The sequence below is a fragment of the Oncorhynchus mykiss genome, chromosome 17, assembly GCF_013265735.2.
Source record: "Oncorhynchus mykiss isolate Arlee chromosome 17, USDA_OmykA_1.1, whole genome shotgun sequence".
Taxonomy (NCBI): domain Eukaryota; kingdom Metazoa; phylum Chordata; class Actinopteri; order Salmoniformes; family Salmonidae; genus Oncorhynchus; species Oncorhynchus mykiss.
The window spans coordinates 34,326,382-34,346,227 of NC_048581.1; the positions used below are offsets into that span (position 1 = coordinate 34,326,382).

General features: G+C 41.4%; 1 protein-coding gene across 1 annotated transcript; it reads right to left on the bottom strand.

The window, feature by feature from the left end:
* Nucleotides 1–4,658: 4,658 nt before the first annotated feature.
* slc22a7a (solute carrier family 22 member 7a) lies at nt 4,659–18,382 on the bottom strand. Its single transcript, XM_021568252.2, has 10 exons — nt 17,919–18,382; nt 13,988–14,091; nt 13,302–13,456; nt 12,585–12,753; nt 10,458–10,581; nt 8,339–8,448; nt 7,626–7,840; nt 5,748–5,856; nt 5,253–5,459; nt 4,659–5,042 (listed from the first exon to the last, which is right to left on the bottom strand). Exons 1-10 carry the CDS (start codon nt 18,291–18,293, stop codon nt 4,967–4,969), a joined length of 1,644 nt encoding a protein of 547 aa, XP_021423927.2. The 5' UTR covers nt 18,294–18,382; the 3' UTR covers nt 4,659–4,966.
* Nucleotides 18,383–19,846: the final 1,464 nt, after the last annotated feature.

Genomic DNA, 19,846 nt, shown 5'->3' on the forward strand with positions numbered 1-19,846 from the left:
GTCTTATAGCCCTTTCCAGCCTTGTGTAGGTCTACAATCTTGTCCCTGACATCCTTGGAGAGCTCTTTGGTCTTGGCCATGGTGGAGAGTTTGGAATCTGATTGATGGATTGCTTCTGTAGACAGGTGTCTTTTATACAGGTAACAAACTGAGATTAGGAGCACTCCCTTTAAGAGTGTGCTCCTAATCTCAGCTCGTTACCTGTATAAAAGACAATTGGGAGACAGAAATGTTTCTGATTGTGAGGGGGTCAAATACTTATTTCCCTCATTAAAATGCAAATCAATTTATAACATTTTTGTCATATTCGTTTTTCTGGATTTTTTTGCTGTTATTCAGTCTCTCACTGTTCAAATAAACCTACCATTAAAATTATAGACTGATCATATCTTTGTCAGTGGGAAAACGTACAAAATCAGCACGGGATCAAATACTTTTTCCCCTCACTGTATCTTTAGAAAAACTATTCTGTCTGCCCCGAAGTGACTACAAAGGATGGCGCCGGAGGGGATTGCTGCTGTTTTATGGGCTCCTAACCAACTGTGCTCTCTACCGCACGACAAGTGGTCCGGAGCGCCAAGGACCAAAAGTATCCTTAACAGCCCCCAAGCCATAAGACAGCTGAACAGCTTCTACCCCAAGCCATAAAACTGCTGAGCTATTAATCCAATTTCCACCCAATCTGTTTACATTGAACCACCCCTCCCTTTGTTTTTACACTGCTGCTACTCGCTGCAGCTTCAGCGTTATCAACTACAGGTAGTATACAAGAAAGGAATAGAGCTCCACATTGCAGATTTCTTGTCCAAGGCAGCATTATCAACAACTAGTCACCCACAATATCGGACAAATGAGACTATGTGCTCTAGGCTGAGTTTGAAGATGTGAACCATGCTGCTGATCAAAATATCTCGCCGCAGAGACGGGATGCTATCAAAGCTCATTCAGCAGAGGACAAGACTTCTGGAAAGCGTCAGTCTTTTATCCTAAGAGGCTGGCTGCACACACGAAAGAGTACAACCATCCTGTTTAGGGACTACTGGACATACAGAGACGAACTCACAATGCAGGAAGTGGTCGTCTACAAAGGGGACAGGGTGGTAGTGCCAGAAACTTTACCTCGGATGATTCTCTCTCGTATCCAAGTAGGGCACTCAGGGGTCAAAGCCAGTCTCAGGAAATCCAGAGACTCAGTATTTTGACCCAACATGAAACATTTTGTGGCTGTGTGCAGCATATGTAATGCTAATCTACCTAAGCAGCAAAAGGAAACGCTGCAGCCACATTACATACCAGCACGTCCTTGGTCTAAAGTGGGGATGGATCTGTTCACAGTAAAGAACGTTCCTTTTCTGATTATAGTGCACTACTATTCAGAGAACGTGATTGACACAACAGCGGCTTGCATCATCGACTGTTGTAAGCAGAAGTTTAGCAGATATGGCATAACTGATAGTGGTGTAGTTGCGGATAATGGGTCCCATTGTTTTTTATATTTAAAAAAAAGTACACAAAAAAAGCAAGAAAATGTGTTGGGAATAGATATTTTCACTGTGGTATTAAAATGGTAAGTGCTCAAGCTAATTTTATATGAAAAAGAAGAACATTAGCATAATGTCACCGATCTAGGATAGATAAACGTGTATTATGAGTGTCTAATTAGGATGTTATGGCCTGTAAAGGATGTTATGTTATACCGGAGTAAAGGATTATGCTTGCATCTTATCTAACTCTCTGACGTGATTTATTCACATACACATGTTCTTGAAGACACTTGCCAGATGGTCTGCGCATGCTCTGATAACGCGACCTAGCAGACATCTCGGCTTGAATGTCAGCCCACCACCTCAAGCTCAACCTCGACAAAACGGAGCTGCTTTTCCTTCTGTGAAAGGCCTGTCAACTCTAAGACTTCTCCATCACGGTTGACAACTCCACGGTGTCACCCTCCCAGTGTGCAAAGAACCTTGGCAGGTTCGTGCTCTACAACATCCATAGAGTAAGACTTTTCCTCACATAGGAAGTGGCATAGTTCCTAATCCAGGCACTTGTCATCTCCCATCTAGACTACTGCAACTCTCTGTTGGCTAGGCTCCCCGCTTGTGCCATCAAAACCCTGCAACTTATCCAGAGTGCTGCAGCCTGGCTGGTATTCAACCTTCCTAAGCTCATCCATTTCACCCCGCTCCTCCACACACTCCACTGGCTTCCAGTCGAAGCTCACATCATCTTCAGGAACCTGGTGCTTGCCTACGGAGCAGCAAGGGGAACTGGACTTCACCTTCAGGCTATCGTCAAACCCTACATCCCAACCCGAGCATTCCAATCCACCACCTCTGGTGTCTTGTCCCTCCTACCCCTACGGGAGGGCAGCTCCCACTCAGCCCAGTCAAAACCCTTCTCTGTGCTGGCACCCCAATGGTGGGACAAGCTTCCAATAAAGTCAGGACAGCGGAATCCCTGCCCACCTTTTGAAAACGTCTGAAACCTTACCTCTTAAGAGTGTCTTAAATAATTCTCACGTGTGAACTTCACGGTGAGATGAATCGCGCATCAATAGAAGAGTATGGGCGTCAGCTTTACAGCTGAAATCGTTAATGGTGAAATAGCCATGTCCTTTAATTGCAATATAACAACAAAGAAGTTACTGCAAACAATAAACCGTTTTTTCCCCCTTGGACATGAGCACAATATGTCCTGTAACATGTTGCGCGACGTCTCCGATGGCTGGCAACAAAAACAATAACAACGCTGGTGTGGAGGGGCAGACGTGGCGCTGTTTCCACCTACTGCGAATTCCATATTTAAGGAAATGTGCCCCATGAGGAGTAGTGAGCCAGAGAATGTCATTGCCTGTGCTCTTAAGGTCGTACTGCCTTAGTTAGCGACCAGAATCACACCTACACCTATGGATTCAAACGGTATGACTAGAGAACTACAACGATTTAAATATGATTGTAATTTGGCGATTGGAAACCACAAATGCATTAGCACCTCTAAGAAATACAAAAAGATAAGTATTTGAGAATATTATATTGTTGATGCAGAGTCAAAAAAATGTGGATTACATCATGACCAAGTACAATGGTTTGTTACAAAGGCATGACATACAGATGAAGTCAGAAGTTTACATACACTTAGGCTGGAGTCATTAAAACTTGTTTTTCAACCACTCCACAATTTTCTTGTTAACAAACTATAGTTTTGGCAAGTCGGTTAGCACATCTACTTTGTGCATGAGAGTCATTTTTCCAACAATTGTTTACAGACAGATTATTTCACTTATAATTCACTGTATCACAATTCCAGTGGGTCAGAAGTTTACATACACTAAGTTGACTGTGCCTTTAAACAGCTTGGAAAATTCCAGAAAATTATGTCATGGCTTAAGAAGCTTCTGATAGGCTAATTGACATCATTTGAGTTAATTGGAGGTGTACTTCTGGATGTATTTCAAGGCCTTTGCTTGGCATCATGGGAAAATCAAAAGAAATCAGCCAAAACCTCAAGATAAAATTGTAGACCTCCACAAGTCTGGTTCATCCTTGGGAGCAATTTCCAAATGCCTGAATGTAACACGTTTATCTGTACAAACAATAGTACGCAAGTATAAACACCATGGGACCACACAGCCGTCATACCGCTCAGGAAGGAGACGCATTCTGTCTCCTAGAGATGAACGTACTTTGGTGCGAAAAGTGCAAATCAATCCCAGAACAACAGCAAAGGACCTTGTGAAGATGCTGGAGGAAACAGGTACAAAAGTATCTATATCCACAGTAAAATGAGTACTATATCAACATAACCTGATAGGTCGCTCAGCAAGGAAGAAGCCAATGCTCCAAAACTGCCAGACCAAGGTTTGCAACTGCATATGGGGACAAAGATCGTACTTTTTGGAGATATGTCCTCTGGTCTGATGAAACAAAAATAGAACTGTTTGGCCATAATGACCATTGTTATGTTTGGAGGAAAAAGGGGGAGGCTTGCAAGCCGAAGAACACCATCCCAACCATGAAGCACGGGGGTGGCAGCATCATGTTGTGGGGGTGCTTTGCTGCAGGAGGGACTGGTGCACTTCACAAAATAGATGGCTTCATGAGAAAGGAAAATGATGTGGATATATTGAAGCAACATCTCAAGACATCAGTTAAAGCTTGGTCGCAAATGGGTCTTCTAAATGGACAATGACCCCAAGCATACTTCCAAAGTTGTGGCAAAATGGCTTAAGGACAACAAAGTCAAGGTATTGGAGTGGTCATCACAAAGCCTGGACCTCAATTCTTTAGAAAATGTGTGGGCAGAACTGAAAAAGTGTGTGCGAGCAAGGAGGCCTACAAACCTCCTTTTATCAAATACTTATGTCATGCAATAAAATGCAAATGAATGACTTAAAAATCATACAATGTGATTTTCTGGATTTTTGATTCCGTCTCTCACAGTTGAAGTGTACCTAATGATAAAAATTACAGACCTCTACATGCTTTGCAAGTAGGAAAACCTGCAAAATCGGCAGTGTATCAAATACTCGTTCTCCCCACTGTATGTAGACTTCTGACCCACTGGGAATGTGATGAAAGAAATACAATCTGAAATAAATCATTCTCTCTACTATTATTTAAAATAAAGTGGTGATCCTATTTGACCTAAAACAGGGAGTTTTTACTTGGATTAAATGTCAGCAATTGTGAAAAACTCAGTTTAAATGTATTTGGCTAAGGTGTATGTGAACTTCCGACTTCAACTGTACATGAGTTACACATCTAATTAATATAGACAATACAATAGTGACATATACAATAGTGACATGCATGATACATGATATAGTGGAAAATATCCATCATTCTAACGTTTTTAGGATATGACCATTGTAGGAAATCATTTCCCCAATTCCGCGGTTGGGGGAGCTTTCAGGTCAGGACTTGGTACTGGATTTGAATGACCAGCAGCAGCCTTAGGAGGTATCTCATGCTGAAGCTACCGGTATTGAGTTTATTTCATTCAACTCAACCATGGCATCATTTCTAGATGTGCGCTTATGCCTACCAAAAAAAGGGAAAACAATTAGGCACCTGAATTCGTCATATTAACATGAAATATTTTTACAGTAGCTAATAAATTGAGCAGCAATGGTTGCCAACTATCATCTAGCGAGTTTGAACAGAATCTGTCACACTTTTCAATTGTTTTTCCCAGTCTGTATTTACGGACTGAAAACGAGAGCTTATTGTGCAGAGTGTGTTTGACAGTACCTTCCCTCCTCTACGTCGAGGATGTTTTCCGGAAGACACACATTCATGGTCTCGGGCAGCAGGAAGACCACACAGCCACTGCCAATGGCGGTGGTGGCGAAGATAAGTGGGGGCATGAACACCCAATAGTCCTCCAGCAGCATGACCATGGGGACCAGTGAGCCCCCCATACGCCCGATGAAGGAGGTGTAACCTAAACCACACTGTCTGTAGTAGGACGAGAGTGCAAAGGTCGTGTTACCACAGTCTATCCTGGGGTCTCATTAAGAAAAGTTTCCTAGTTTCTTACTTAAATTTCACAGTCAACTCTTAAAATGTGAGGAAACAAATGTCTCCATAGTGGACAAAGTAGACTCTGTGAAGCAGAATTGGGAAACGCAGAAGACTAAGACTGACAAAGGTTTGAGAATGACCCATCAGACAGAATTTAAGGTGATATAGGAGTAGTGTGCATATGCATGTAAGTTATGGCGCTAGTTTCACAGTCCCACTTACCTGAGAACGGTGGGATAGAGCTCCGCTGTGTAGAGAAAAGCTGTAGTGAAAGCAACTTCTGAGAAACCCTTCCCCACCACAGCTATGCAAGTGCGAACCAGGGTATTTTCTGGATGAAGAAACAAGAAGGATAGGATAAGAACAGGGGCGTTGTGATCCCCAAATCTGAGGTGCCACAAAGTATGTGAGGATGGCTGAGGGGTGTAAGTTGGGAGAATTTTGTATTTTTCAAACACATGAAACAGATTTTTCCAGCAATCTAGAGCCACAATCATTATGCTTAATTCTATGTACAAGAATATGTATATATAAGCACACCTCTTTTTTAAAGAAACTAAATATGCTTCTCTGCATCTCTGCGGTATGGAGCTTGATTTGGCCTAAGCATACCTCCGGAGGTCCCCAAATTGCATCACACCCTCCATATGAAGTCTCCGACCACATCAAGCTTCAATTGGCTTTGACTTGATTGATAGCCTGAAATAACTTCTTGATAGCTAGTTATGAGGGACGTCCACATACTTTTGTATATAGTGTATCTGGGTTAGCTAAAACCAACTTTACAAAATTGCTAGGTGGCTTGTAGTATTACATTTGAGTAAATTTGACAAAATCACTCACTCATAATGTACCAAGTATAATCTGTTAAATGTATAAATATTATTTACATGTTAATGTTTTTAAAAAATAATCAAAAATTTGACTAGGGGAACAACTATTCAGAGACTTGCAAAATGTAGATAACCTCTCTCAACAACAATTATACAGAGCAGGCCTGACACAAAATGTAGAAATAGTAGCTTACTTTGACAACAATTCAGTGAATGCAACAAGTATTAGATAGAGAAGAAAGAAAACAGACAATTTGAAAAATTACACAATTTCCCAATAAGATTTGTAGCACAAATGATTCATATTTCACACTGTCACATTAGTGTTTGCATTTAGCCTACAACATGACATGGAGTTTCTGGAAAACATGACCCCATCCTTTAAAGTAGCACAGAACAAGTAGAACACCCAAAGTAGGTTTCTACACATCGGATGCACACCACTCCCTCTCTTGTGCCCTTTAAACTTCACCAGAGAGTGACCTGCTTTCAAATGATGAGTAACAACTCGGCCCACACCCTTCTGTGCCACACTGTTGGCTCCCCCCTTCCCTACCACTATAGCCATCACAAAGTGAATGCACAAGGGGCATTTTAAATGCCTTCAGGGAACAACACCTGCAGTTAATGGGAAGGGGCCTTTGCAGGTTCCCTCATACAATGTATGCATTTATGATGGCAATGTTGAGCATCCTCCAAAACACATACTTCCACCATTTCTGCCTGTGCGTGTAACATTCTATTAGCTCTTCAGTTGGTCAAGATGGTCAACTGCTCATTTTCTTGTTGTAGTCCATTAATAAAGCTCTGGAACAGATATGTTTATTCTGCCTGAACTTGGACACTAGTTTGAGGATGTCCTTCCCTGAGCTGTTTGTGGACAGACAATCTCTTTTGACCCTCCACCAACACGCCATTACATTATCTGCTGACCATTTTACACTCTGACCTCTCTGGAGCTTTCCCTCCATAATGGCCTTGGAGAAGTTCTTACGATTGGGCCTTACTATGCCACAACAATCAGTATGGTGGATGCCCATGAGTGCTCCCTATGGGCATTACGCCTCTGGATAAAAGTCCCAGGATAAGAGAAGAGCAACTGTGATATGCATATATCAAGTAGAAGAGCAACTGAGTTTTAAACCGTTGCATTGATATTCAATGTCACCACTTAGTATTTTGTGAGTTGTTTTAATATGGCAGAAACGCTTCAATACAGGACCTGAAACCCAAGATGAGTGTGCATAGAGTATTTTTAATAACCTACCTGTGGGGATAGCAGTATTGAGAGCTATCAGCGCTCCCGTGATGATGAGAGACCACGCCTGGCCATTTCTTCGGCCAATGCGATCCAAGGCAAAGTAGGCCCCCACTTTGGCTGGTACTTCAATTGCGCCGTAGACAAAATGAGTGAGGTACATGTTCAGACCAAACCCTGTAATCTTAAAGCTGATCCCATAGTATGCGAACGACACAGCAAACCTTTTGGGAGGTAAATATAGGTAAAAACATTACTTGCAGTGAGTGCTCGACATGTATTATAATCAGTAATTGGGGAAACTTAAAATATGAGTAAGTGAAAGAAAGTATGCAAGGGAAACATTTTATGGGGCAGAATGTTTGAATAAAAACGTGTTGAAAGTGGAATCATGGAGATTGCAGGCCTAAACTGGACACAAATGTACATGCATGCACACAAACTATACACACACACACACACACACACACACACCTATTTCTCTTCACAGCAGTAAGTCCACTCTCGCCCTAGCTTAGGGGCAGGCAGACTCTATATATCTCCAATCAAAGTTATGGGTGGAGTTGTGGAATCATAGACCTTTCAGGCCTAAACTGGAGACAAACACACACACACACATTTCTTCCCAAATACTCCACTCTCCCTAGCTTAGGGACAGGCAGCTTCTCTAATTGTCTGTCTCTCATCGAAAAGATCAAGGGTGAAACATTTTTTCCTCATACCAGAATATTCCTGAGCAAATAGTGATTTTCCTGAGCTTGGGTGTCTTGACCAGATCCAAGTAGGAATAGTTCTTATTGGCAACCTCAGAAACAGTTACCTTCCTCAAAGTCTAAGATAAGAACAAATTAGAATATAAAGTTCAGACGTTAATGTTCAGATATATTTTATTAGTCATCAGTAGAATAATTTTGGTCTGTAATGTTGATGACATTTTATTCTACAATGCTCAATAGGTAATAAGCAGAGCTTTGCAAAACATATTTTAAAATACAAATTGGACAAAATGTAAAACAACTTTTGTACAAAATACAATTTTTCATTCAACTGTTAGATGAATTTCAGGATTTATCCATTTGTTCTCAAACACATGTATTTTAAGACATGACAAAATGATGGTGTTTCGTTTACATTTCATTCAATTATGTATTTCCTGTGTCTTCAGAAAGTATTCATACTTATTCCACATTTTGTTGTGTAACAGCATGATTTTAAAATGGATTACATTTATATTTTTTTCTCACCCATCTACACACAATGCTCCATAATGACAAAGTGAAAATATGTTTTTATACATTTTAGAAAATGTATTGAAAATGAAATACAGAAATATCTAATTTGCATACCCCGGAGTCAATACTTTGTAGAAGCACCTTTGGCAGTGATTACAGCTGTGAGTCTTCCTAGGTAAGTCTCTAAGAGCTTTCCACACCTGGATTGTGGATTGACATTTTTTATTATTATTTTTTCTTATTCAAGCTTTGTCAAGTTGTTTGCTGATCACTGCTAGACAACCATTTTCAGGTCTTGCCATATATTGTATATTAGATATAAGTAAAAACTAACTCGGCCACTCAGAAACATTCACTGTCTTCTTGGTAAGCAACTCCAGTGAGATTTGGCCTTTCGGTTATTGTCCTGCTGAAAGGTGAATTCATCTCCCAGTGTCTGGTGGAAAACACATTGAACCAGGTTTTCCTCTAGGATTGTGTCTGTGCTTAGCTCTATTCTGTTTTTATCCTGAAAAACTCCCCAGTCCTTAACAATTACAAGCATACCAATAAGATGATGCAGCCACCACTATGCTTGATCATATGGAGAGTGGTAGTCAGTAATGTGTTGTATTGGATTTGCCCCAAACATGACACTTTCAGGACAAAAAGTTAATTACTTTGCCAGATTTTTTCTAGCATTACTTTAGTGCCTTGTTGCAAACAAGATGCATGTTTTTGAATATTTTTTATTCTGTACAGGCTTCCTTCTTTTCACTACAATGTTGTTGATCCATCCTCAGTTTTCTCCTATCACAGCCATTAAACTCTGTGACTGTTTTAAAGTCACCATTGGCCTCATATTGAAATCCCTTAGTGGTTTCCTTCCTCTCAGGAGGAAGGACACCTGTATCTTTGTAGTGACTGGGTGTATTGATACACCATCCAAATTGTAATTTTTAACTTCACCATGCTCAAGGAGATATTTAATGTCTGTTTAAGTTTTTTTTTTTTTTACACATCTACAATAGGTGCCCCTGTTTGTCAGGCATTGGAAAACCTCCCTGGTCTTTGTGGTTGAATCTGTGTTTCACTGCTAGACTGAGGGACCTTACAAATAATTGTATGTGTGGGGTACAGAGATGAGGTAGTCATTCAAAAATCATGTTAAACACTTATTGCAAACAGAGTGAGTCCATGCAACTTATTATGTGACTTGTTAAGCACATTTTTACTCCTGAACTTGTTTAGGATTACCATAACAAAAGGGTTGAACAGCCTAGTTATTGACTCAAGAATTATGATATTTTAATATTCATATTTTTTTCATTCAGGCTGTAACACAAAAAAATGTAGAAAAAGTCAAGGGGTGTGAATAGTTTCTGAAGGCAATGTACATTTATTTTTTGATAGCACCCATGGCTGGGGTCAAATTACATTCCAGGCAATTCAGGAAGTGTACTGAAATTCCAATCACAAATCCAATTCCCGTCAATGCTTTTCAATTAGAAAAATGTGGAATTGGAATTCAGAATTGATTGGAATTGAAATGGACCCCTACCCTGATAGCAGAACACTATTACACTGAGAAGAAAGAGTCCCCAGTGTGCACCTGGGTTGGTTGACTCACCTCAGTGTCTAGTTTTGCAGCGTAACCATACTTCCCATTCATTATGGCACACTGCACCAAATACTTCTTTGCCTCCTTCACTTTGCCATTGGCCAGTAGCCATCTGGCAGACTCTGGTATCCACCTAAATGAAGAAAAGAAATCCTGGACATTATTATTTGTCATTAACCACTGCTGTAACAGGATAATATCTTGGACACAAAATCGGAGATTCAAACCATTAGCACATTGATTCATTAATCAACTTTAATAATAATAATACACTTTAATCCTTCATCAATCACTGTACTGTTATTCCTTTTGTTTCATTGGTAACTCTACATTAGATGTACTGCATAACGCTAACAGGTGGGAACACATCATATGTGCATCTTCTTTTCCATTGGCAACTTTCTAATGTATGTAGTTCTGTCCTTGAGCTGTTCGTGTCTATTGATGTTCTGTATTATGTCATTCTGTATTATGTTAAATTTGAGCAAATGTATAAAAACTAAAACTGACATATCACATTTACATAAGTATTCAGACCCTTTACTCAGTACTTTGTTGAAGCACCTGTGGCAGCGATTACAGCCTTAAGTCTTATTGGGTATGACGCTTCAAGCTTGGCACACCTGTGTTTGGGGAGTTTCTCCCATTCTTCTCTGCAGATCCTTTCAAGCTCTGTCAGGTTGGATGGGGAGCATTGCTGCACAGCTATTTTCAGGTCTCTCCAGAGATGTTCCATCGGGTTCGGGCTCTGGCTGGGCCACTCAAGGACATTCAGATACTTGACCCGACGCCACTCCTGCGTTGTCTTGGCTGTGTGCTTAGGGTTGTTGTCCTGTTGGAAGGTGAACCTTCGCCCCAGTCTGAGGTCGTGAGCGCTCTGGAGCAGGTTTTCGTTGAGGATCTCTCTCTACTTTGCGCCATTCATCTTTCCCTCAACCTGACTGGTCTCCTAGTCCCTGCCGCTGAAAAATATCCCCACAGCATGATACTGTCACCACCATGCATCACCATAGGGATGGTGCCAGGTTTCCTCCCGACGTGACAAATAGTTCAATCTTGGTTTCATTAGACCAGACAATTTTGTTTATGATGGTCTGAGAGTCATTTAGGTTCCTTGCAAATTACAAGCTGGCTGTCATGTGCCTTTTACGTCTGGCCACTTTACATTGAAGGCCTGATTAGTGGAGTGTTGCAGAGATGGTTGTCCTTCTGGAAAGTTTTCTCATCTCCACATAGGAACTCTGGAGCTCTGTCAGAGTGTCTATCGGGTTCTTGGTCACCTCCCAGACCAAGGCTCTTCTCCCCCGATTGCTCTGTTTGGCCGGGCAGCCAGCTCTAGGAAGAGTCTTGGTGGTTCCAAACTTCTTCCATTTAAGAATGATGGAGGCCACTGTGTTCTTGGGGACCTTCAACCCTGCAGACATTTTTTGTAACCTTCCCCAGATCTGTGCCTCGACACAATCCTGTCTCAGAGCTCTACGGACAATTCCTTCGACCTCATGGCTTGGTTTTTGCTATGACATGCACTGTCAACTGTGGGATCTTATATAGACAGGTGTGTGTCTTTCCAAATAATGTCAAATCAATTGAATTTACCACAGGTGGACTCCCAAATTGTATAAACATATTTCAGTTTCTTGTTTGTAATACATTTGCAAAAATGTCTACAAATCTGTGTTCACTTTGTCATTATGGGGTATTGTGTGTAGATTGATGAGAAAAAAAGGATACATTTTTGGATAAGGCTGTAATGTAACAAAGTGTGGAACAGGGAAAGGGGGAAGAATACTTTCCAAATGCACTGTATGTCATGGCTATGATGTTATTGACTTTGGGCTATTCAGGTCTTGCTCCAAAACCACTTCTATAGTATCACAGCAAAATTCTGTAAGACACTGTCCTTTCTTTCTTTAAATAGTCTGTTTAATGAGATTTTGTGACATTTCAAGTGTAAAGATGGACAAATTACTCAATTCATTTCCTTCCCGCATTTGTCAGAATTATACTGTCCTTTACAGGGTTGGACTTCATTCCACTTCAATTCAGGAAGTACACTGAAATTCAAGTTCACTTCCTGAATTGACTGAATTGAAATGGCATTGCCCCCAACCTGGAGTTTTTCTAGCCCCATCTTACCACCAGGAGATGATGGCAGCGATGCAGGGGGACGTCACCACCAGCATGAGGTATCTCCAGTCTCGTATGAAGTATGCCAGGAGGGCCAGGAGCATATTGCCCACACTCCAGCCCAGACTGATAATGGTCCCTGTGAAGGTGCGATGCTTAATGTCCGTCCACTCTATACCTGGAGGGAAAAACACAACTGCAACTTACCTCCGTGTAACAGTAAATAGCATTTATGTATTGTCAGGGTAGTCCTTTACGACTGAATTTGGGTCCATTGCTTTAAAACAACTGTCTGGGATCTGGGAGTCTGTTCAATGGCCATTTAAATTCTCGATGAAGCCTCAAACGGGTCTTTCACTATCATAACCCAAAATATAACGTCTTATACCTTTATTGTTCTCAAACAAGAATGTAAATAAACCATGTATAGCTTTGTTTAAAAATATCATGCGGATGTCATGGACTGTAAGTCCTTGCATCTGGAGTGCTGTCTATACATTTGAGAGGAGTTACATTTTCCATTGGATTTTCAGTCCTAGCATCCATAGCTTTGTCTATAAATTTGAGAGGGGTTACATTTCCCAGTGGATGTTCAGTCCTTGCATCCATAGCTCTGTCTATTAATTTGAGGCTGCATTGTTGTTGTTTGAACTGCAGATTGCCCCTTTAATCAACACATATCATGTTATAGGAAGCCCCATTGGGGGTTAAAGATCATGATAGTACTCAGGGCAAGAGTGGTAATGGTCATTCCCGTCAGTGCGACTCCACAGAGGGTCCTGGTCACCGCAAACATGACGTAAGAGACAGAGAAGGCGGACATGGTTCCGAACACGGCACTGGCCACGAAGGACAATAGGATCATGGGCTTCCGACCAAATCTGCAGCAGGAGAGAAAGGGGAAAGAGTCAGAGTTCCTTCAGCAGTCTTCACTGTCTGAATGTCTGCCACAAAATACAGAAGTACAGAGCTCTCTCTCCCCAAAAAATGATTTTAACCACTAGCCCTAACCCTGAACTTAATCCAAATGTTAACCTGACTAACTTGGTCATCGATTCTGATGGTATCGCACATTTTGTCATTTGTAGCATCTTAGTAAGTAAGGACATTCTCTTTTATTGTGACCATTAGTCTTGCAGCTAATGTACGACTGTCTACTTCTATCTGTACGACTGTCTACTTCTGTTAAGAAAGCAAGGCCAATTTTCTTGTTTCCTGTTGAGAAAAGATAACACAATTTTGAAACATGGTCAAGCCTATGTTTTGTAAATTATGATTGTATGCAGGCTGCTGTGGTCAAGTGGTAACATGCATGTACTGTAAATGTTGAATTTGGGAACATTAGTATTGATAAATACTTGTCACAGTTATTACCATAAAATAATTAGATTCTAATAGGATACATAACATACTTATCTGAGAGGTATCCAAATATAACTGCACCGATTGTGACTCCAATGAAAAAGAAAGTAGCAACGGCCTGGTTTAATTTCTTACTGTCACACACCAAATCCCACTGTGAAACAAAAAAATAATAAACAGGTTCATAAATCAGAATTAACCCCCAGTTCCACAAGCATCCCAAGGTGTGATAGAACAGCATACAAGGCCTTTCACACTACAATGTGAAAAGAAATGATCCAAGCCAGCACAGTTTGGTTTGGGTCAACCATGTAGGGTAAAGACTTGGGCTGCAGTGTGACCATACTACCGCCACACTGGCAGTCATGAGTCATGACCGCATAAAATTCCACGTGGCAGTTGAGTCCCGGTAATCTCCTCTTATGCACTCTGGACATGCTTTGGTAGTACCCAGCTCACTAATGACCATCGTGTCCTAATGGCCTGGTACTCAGTGCTCTATTGTCCCTCTAACCACTCTGACATCAATGCAAATGAAATAGAAAATCACATCAAACACTTATCAGCAAAACAGTATCATGCTTTCAAAACTCACCTCACTGTGATGATCAATTTAAAGAAAGAAGTTCAACAGCAGGTTGAAACTGAGTGTAAAACATGGTCATTGTGGATGTTGTTTCAAAGCCTAACACAACAAAATGGACAGCTCTTTCTAAGATGATGATTCATTCAAAACACCCATACGAATATTAGAGCTTATGCAATCGCATAGGCTTATGAGCTGAAGCCCGAAGAAAACACCCTGAATACATACAGTTAAAGTCGTAGCCAAATACATTTAAACTCAGTTTTTCACAATTCCTGACATTTAATCCAAGTAAAAATTCCCTGTTTTAGGTCAGTTAGGATCACCACTTTATTTTAAGAATGTGAAATGTCAGAATAATAGTAGAGAAAATGATTTATTTCAGATTTTATTTCTTTCATCACATTCCCAGTGGGTCAGAAGTTTACATACACTCAATTAGTATTTGGTAGCAGTGCCTTTAAATTGTTTAACTTGGGTCAAACATTTCGGGTAGCCTGCCACAAACTTCCCACAATAAGTTTGGTAAATTTTGGCCCATTCCTCCTGACAGAGCTGCTGTAACTGAGTCAGGTTTGTAGGCCTCCTTGCTCGCACACGCTTTTTCAGTTCTGCCCACAAATTTTCTATAGGATTGAGGTCAGGGCTTTGTGATGGCCACTCCAATACCTTGACTTTGTTCTCCTTAAGCCATTTTGCCACAACTTTGGAAGTATGCTTGGGGTCATTGTGCATTTGGAAGACCCATTTGCGACCAAGCTTTAATTTCCTGACTGATGTCTTGAGCTGTTGCTTCAATATATCCACATAATTTTCTCTCCTCATGATGCCATCTATTTTGTGAAGTGCACCAGTCCCTCCAGCAGCAAAGCACCCCCACACCATGATGCTGCCACCCCTGTGCTTCACAGTTGGGATGGTGTTCTTCAGCTTGCAAACCTCCCCCTTTTTCCTCCAATCATAACAATGGTCATTACTGCCAAACAGTTCTATTTTTGTTTTATCAGACCAGAGGACATTTCTACAAAAAGTAAGATTTCTCCCAAAAAATCGATCTTTGCCCCTATGTGCAGTTGCAAACCACAGTCTGACTTTTTTATGGTGGTTTTGGAGCAGTGGCTTCTCCTTGCTGAGCGGCCTTTCAGGTTATGTTGACATAGTACTCATTTTACTGTGGATATAGATACTTTTGTACCTGTTTCCTCCAGCATCTTCACAAGGTCCTTTGCTGTTGTTCATTGCTGCACTTTTCGCACCGAAGTATGTTCATCTCTAGGAGACAGAACGCGTCTCCTTCCTGACCGGTATGAAGGCTGCGTGGTCCCATGGTGTTAATACACACTTACTATTGTTTATACAGAAGCGCGTGGTACCTTCGGGCGTTTGGAAATTGCTCCCAAGGATGAACCAGACTTGTGGAGGTCTACAGTTATTTTCTGAGGTCTTGGCTGATTTCTTTAGATTTTCCCATGATCTCAAGCAAAGAGGCACTGAGTTTGAAGGTAGGCCTTGAAATACATCCACAGGTACACCTCCAATTGACTCAAATGATGTCAATTAGTCTATCAGAAGCGTCTTAAGCCATGACATAATTTTCTGGAATTTTCCAAGCTGTTTCAAGGCACAGTCAACTTAGTGTATGTAAACTTCTGACCCACTAGAATTAGGATAAAGTGAATTATAAGTGAAATAATCTGTCTGTAAACAATTGTTGGAAAAATGACTTATGTCATGCACAAAGTAGATGACCTAACCGACTTGCAAAAACTATACTTTGTTAACAAGACATTTGTGGAGTGGTTGAAAAACGAGTGTAAACTGCTGACTTCAACTGTAGCATATTACGGATGGCAGAAGAACAGATTTACTAAAGACGTATTTTTGGTAATTCCCAGCTGCACAGTATGATGGAGCACATGATGACTGGGAGTGTGACAAAGTCATAGGTCACACGTTATTTGGATAGTCAACAACAGATCTGTTGATGCTCAATCTATCACCCTATCAACTCATCAACTGAATCTCTGTTGATATGCAACAGCTTGCTCACGTGAAGGCTTTGGTTGGGGCTACAATTTACGATTAGGCTAAAGGGGGATACCAAGTCAGTTGTACAACTGAATGCGTTCAACTGAAATGTGTCTTCCGCATTTAACCCAACCCCTCTGAATCAGAGAGGTGTGGGGCGCTGCCTTAATCGACATCCACGTCATCAGCGCCCGGGGAAGGTTAGTGGATAGTTAGTTGAATAATTGTTGAGAGTTAATGGAACACCTATAACCTATGTACAAACCATCTATTGTAACATCACAAATACCTCATTACCACAAACCACCACATCGTCATACAATTCATCGAAGATGGGTAAAGCCCTAACAAATGAAAACCAATGGAATGGATACAAATTGTTTTATTCTACCAGGTAAATTGACTGTGAACACATTCTCATTTACAGCAACGAGCTGAGGAATAGTTACAGTGGTTGAATGAGACAATTGTAAGCTGGGGATGATTAGGTGACCATGATGGTATGAGAGCCAGATTGGGAATTTAGCCAGGACACCAGGGTTAACATCCCTACTCTTACGATAAGTGCCATGGACTCTTTTAGTGACCACAGAGAGTCAGGACACCTGTTTAACATCCCAGCCGAAAGACGGCACCCTACCATTTCCCTGAGGAATTGGGATATTTGTTTTAGACCAGTGGAAAGGGTGCCTCCTTACGGGGCTTCCAACACAACTTCCAGCAGCATCTGGTCTCCCATCCAGGGACTGACCAGGATCAACCCCGTGTAGCTTCAGAAACAAGCCAGCAGTGGGATGCAGGATGGCATGCTGCTGGCATACTGTACACTTTGTTACATGTGCTGTGGTTATGAATCTGATTGGTCATCTCTTGGTAAAATATGCATGTATAAAAAATTACAATGACAGTGCTATTTATAGCTACACAAGCTAACCACCATTCTATCAAATATTCAGTTGGAGTTACTGTAGTCATGGAAACAAATGATATTGGGGAAGTTTTACAGATTGATCTTTTTTTTCTGATTGACCGAAACCACAAACAGTAACAATTAACATGAACTGCATGTTCACGAAGCATACATTAGACATCTATAAGCACATTAACATGACATTACATCTACATAAGGCATCAAACCCACCAGTACAAGTGTTCTGGAGGTAGGAGCTTAGACTGCTAGACCACCATTGTGGACAACAGTGTTCATTTAAAAAAAAAAATTAACCTTTATTTAACTAGGTAGAACGGGGGCAGAACGACAGATTTTTACCTTGTCAGCTCGGGGATTCAATCATGCAACCTTTCGATTACTAGTCCAACACTCTAACCACTAGGCTACCCTGCCGCCCTGTTAATAATGACATTACCTGGGTGGCAGTGGTGGATGTGAACTGGGAGCGGTCGTACACCCAGCCGTCCTGGCAAGGCACCGACATGGACACATTGGTGTAGTTGGAGTGGCCAAGGTCAAGGGTCACCAGAGTGGAAAAGGCCCTGCAGGAGCTGAAGGTGCCGTCGGCTTCACGAGGGACCCTGAGGGCCAATGTCATGGGGTCGGCCAGGGTTTCGGATCCATCTCCAGGGATCCCGAGGGCGCAATGGTGCGGAGGCACACCTGAGATGAAGTTGTGTAGGAGAAAGTGAAGGGGGAGGATGACCCTGGGCAAGCAGAGCAAGTGGAGCACCAGGAACTGAAACTTGGAGAAGCCACCCACTTCGTCCAGCACCTCCTCGAACCTCATCCCGAGAGCGTATGAGTGTGCGTGTGTGTAAAGTCAGACAACACAGACCTCCTTTTTCCTTCTTCCCTCTCTGTCTTCTCTCCCCCAAGAATAGGAGTCTCTCAATGTGGAGTACCCAACAGAGGGAGGGAGGGTCTTATTCTGTGTAAGTGTGCAAATTGAGGCATACCATAGGCCTTGCTTCTGATTCCCACACTGTCTTTGGATAATCCCAATATAGTACACTACTCATTGTAGTATTTCAGAGAGCTAGCTTCTGTCGTACGCCTGTTGAACTGTGAGACACACAAACACTCCTTTGTGAAAAATGGTATGCGTGAAATAGTACTCACAGGGATCCTCTTCACCAGAACTTCTCACCTGACCAACAGCGAAAAAGCTTATCTAATACATTAGCTCTGGCAAGAGCTCCTTCCTGAAATCCATCGTAATAGTGCTGGTTGTATAAGATGTAAACTAATGACCAGATAGAACTAATAATGAAGATGATCCCTGTCGAACTCTTGAGCATACAGTGGGGAGAACAAGTATTTGATACACTGCCAATTTTGCAGGTTTTCCTACTTACAAAGCATGTAGAGGTCTGTAATTTTTTTAGCATAGTTACACTTCAACTGTAAGAGAAAGAATCTGAAACAAAAATCCAGAAAATCACATTGTATGATTTTTAAGTAATTAATTTGCATTGTATTGCATGACATAAGTATTTGATACATCAGAAAAGCAGAACTTAATATTTTGTACAGAAACCTTTGTTTGCAATTACAGAGATCATATGTTTCCTGTAGTTCTAGACCAGGTTTGCACACACTGCAGCAGGGATTTTGGCCCACTCCTCCAAATTCTAGGGACAATTAGGAGGCCTGCGTCTTGTGACCGTAGTGTACATGTAGGTATGTACGGCAGGACCAAATCAGAGAGATAGGTAGGAGCAAGCCCATGTAATGCTTTGTAGGTTAGCAGTAAAACTTCTTCATGCTTTGTAAGTAGGAAAACCAGCAAAATCGGCAGTGTATCAAATACTTGTTCTCCCCACTCTATGTTGGCTTCCATCTATGATTTAGAAAATGTGATTTTATACTGAACAAAGATATAAATGCAACATGCAGCAATTTCAATGATTTTACTGAGTTACAGTTCATATAAGGAAATCAGTCAATTGAAATAAATTCATTAGGCGCTAATCTATGGATTTCACATGACTGGGCAGGGGCGCCCATCCACGGGAGCCAGGCCCAGCCAATCAGAATGAGTTTTATTACAGACAAAAATACTCCTCAGCTTCATCAGCTGTCTGGGTGGCTGGTCTCAGATGATCCCGCAGGTGAAGAAGCCGGATGTGGAGGTCCTACGCTTGCATGGTTACACACATTCTCTAAAATGACTTTGGAAGCAGCTTATGGTAGAGAAATGTACATTCAATTCTCTGGCAACAGTTCTGGTGGACAATCCTGCAGTCAGCATATCAATTGCACGCTCCTTCAAAACTTGAGACATCTGTGGCATTGTAACACAACTTAACATTTCAGAGTGGCCTTTAATTGTCCCCAGCA

Bases quoted from the DNA above. Each gene is read 5' to 3' on its own strand.
- slc22a7a (XM_021568252.2), bottom strand. From the start codon at position 18,293: ATGAGGTTCGAGGAGGTGCTGGACGAAGTGGGTGGCTTCTCCAAGTTT. The intron at 14,092-17,918 runs GTAATGTCATTA...TTTGTTTCACAG, and splicing joins CATCCACCACTGCCACCCAG to TGGGATTTGGTGTGTGACAG. The intron at 8,449-10,457 runs GTGAGTCAACCA...TTCTTATCTTAG, and splicing joins CTGCAAAACTAGACACTGAG to ACTTTGAGGAAGGTAACTGT.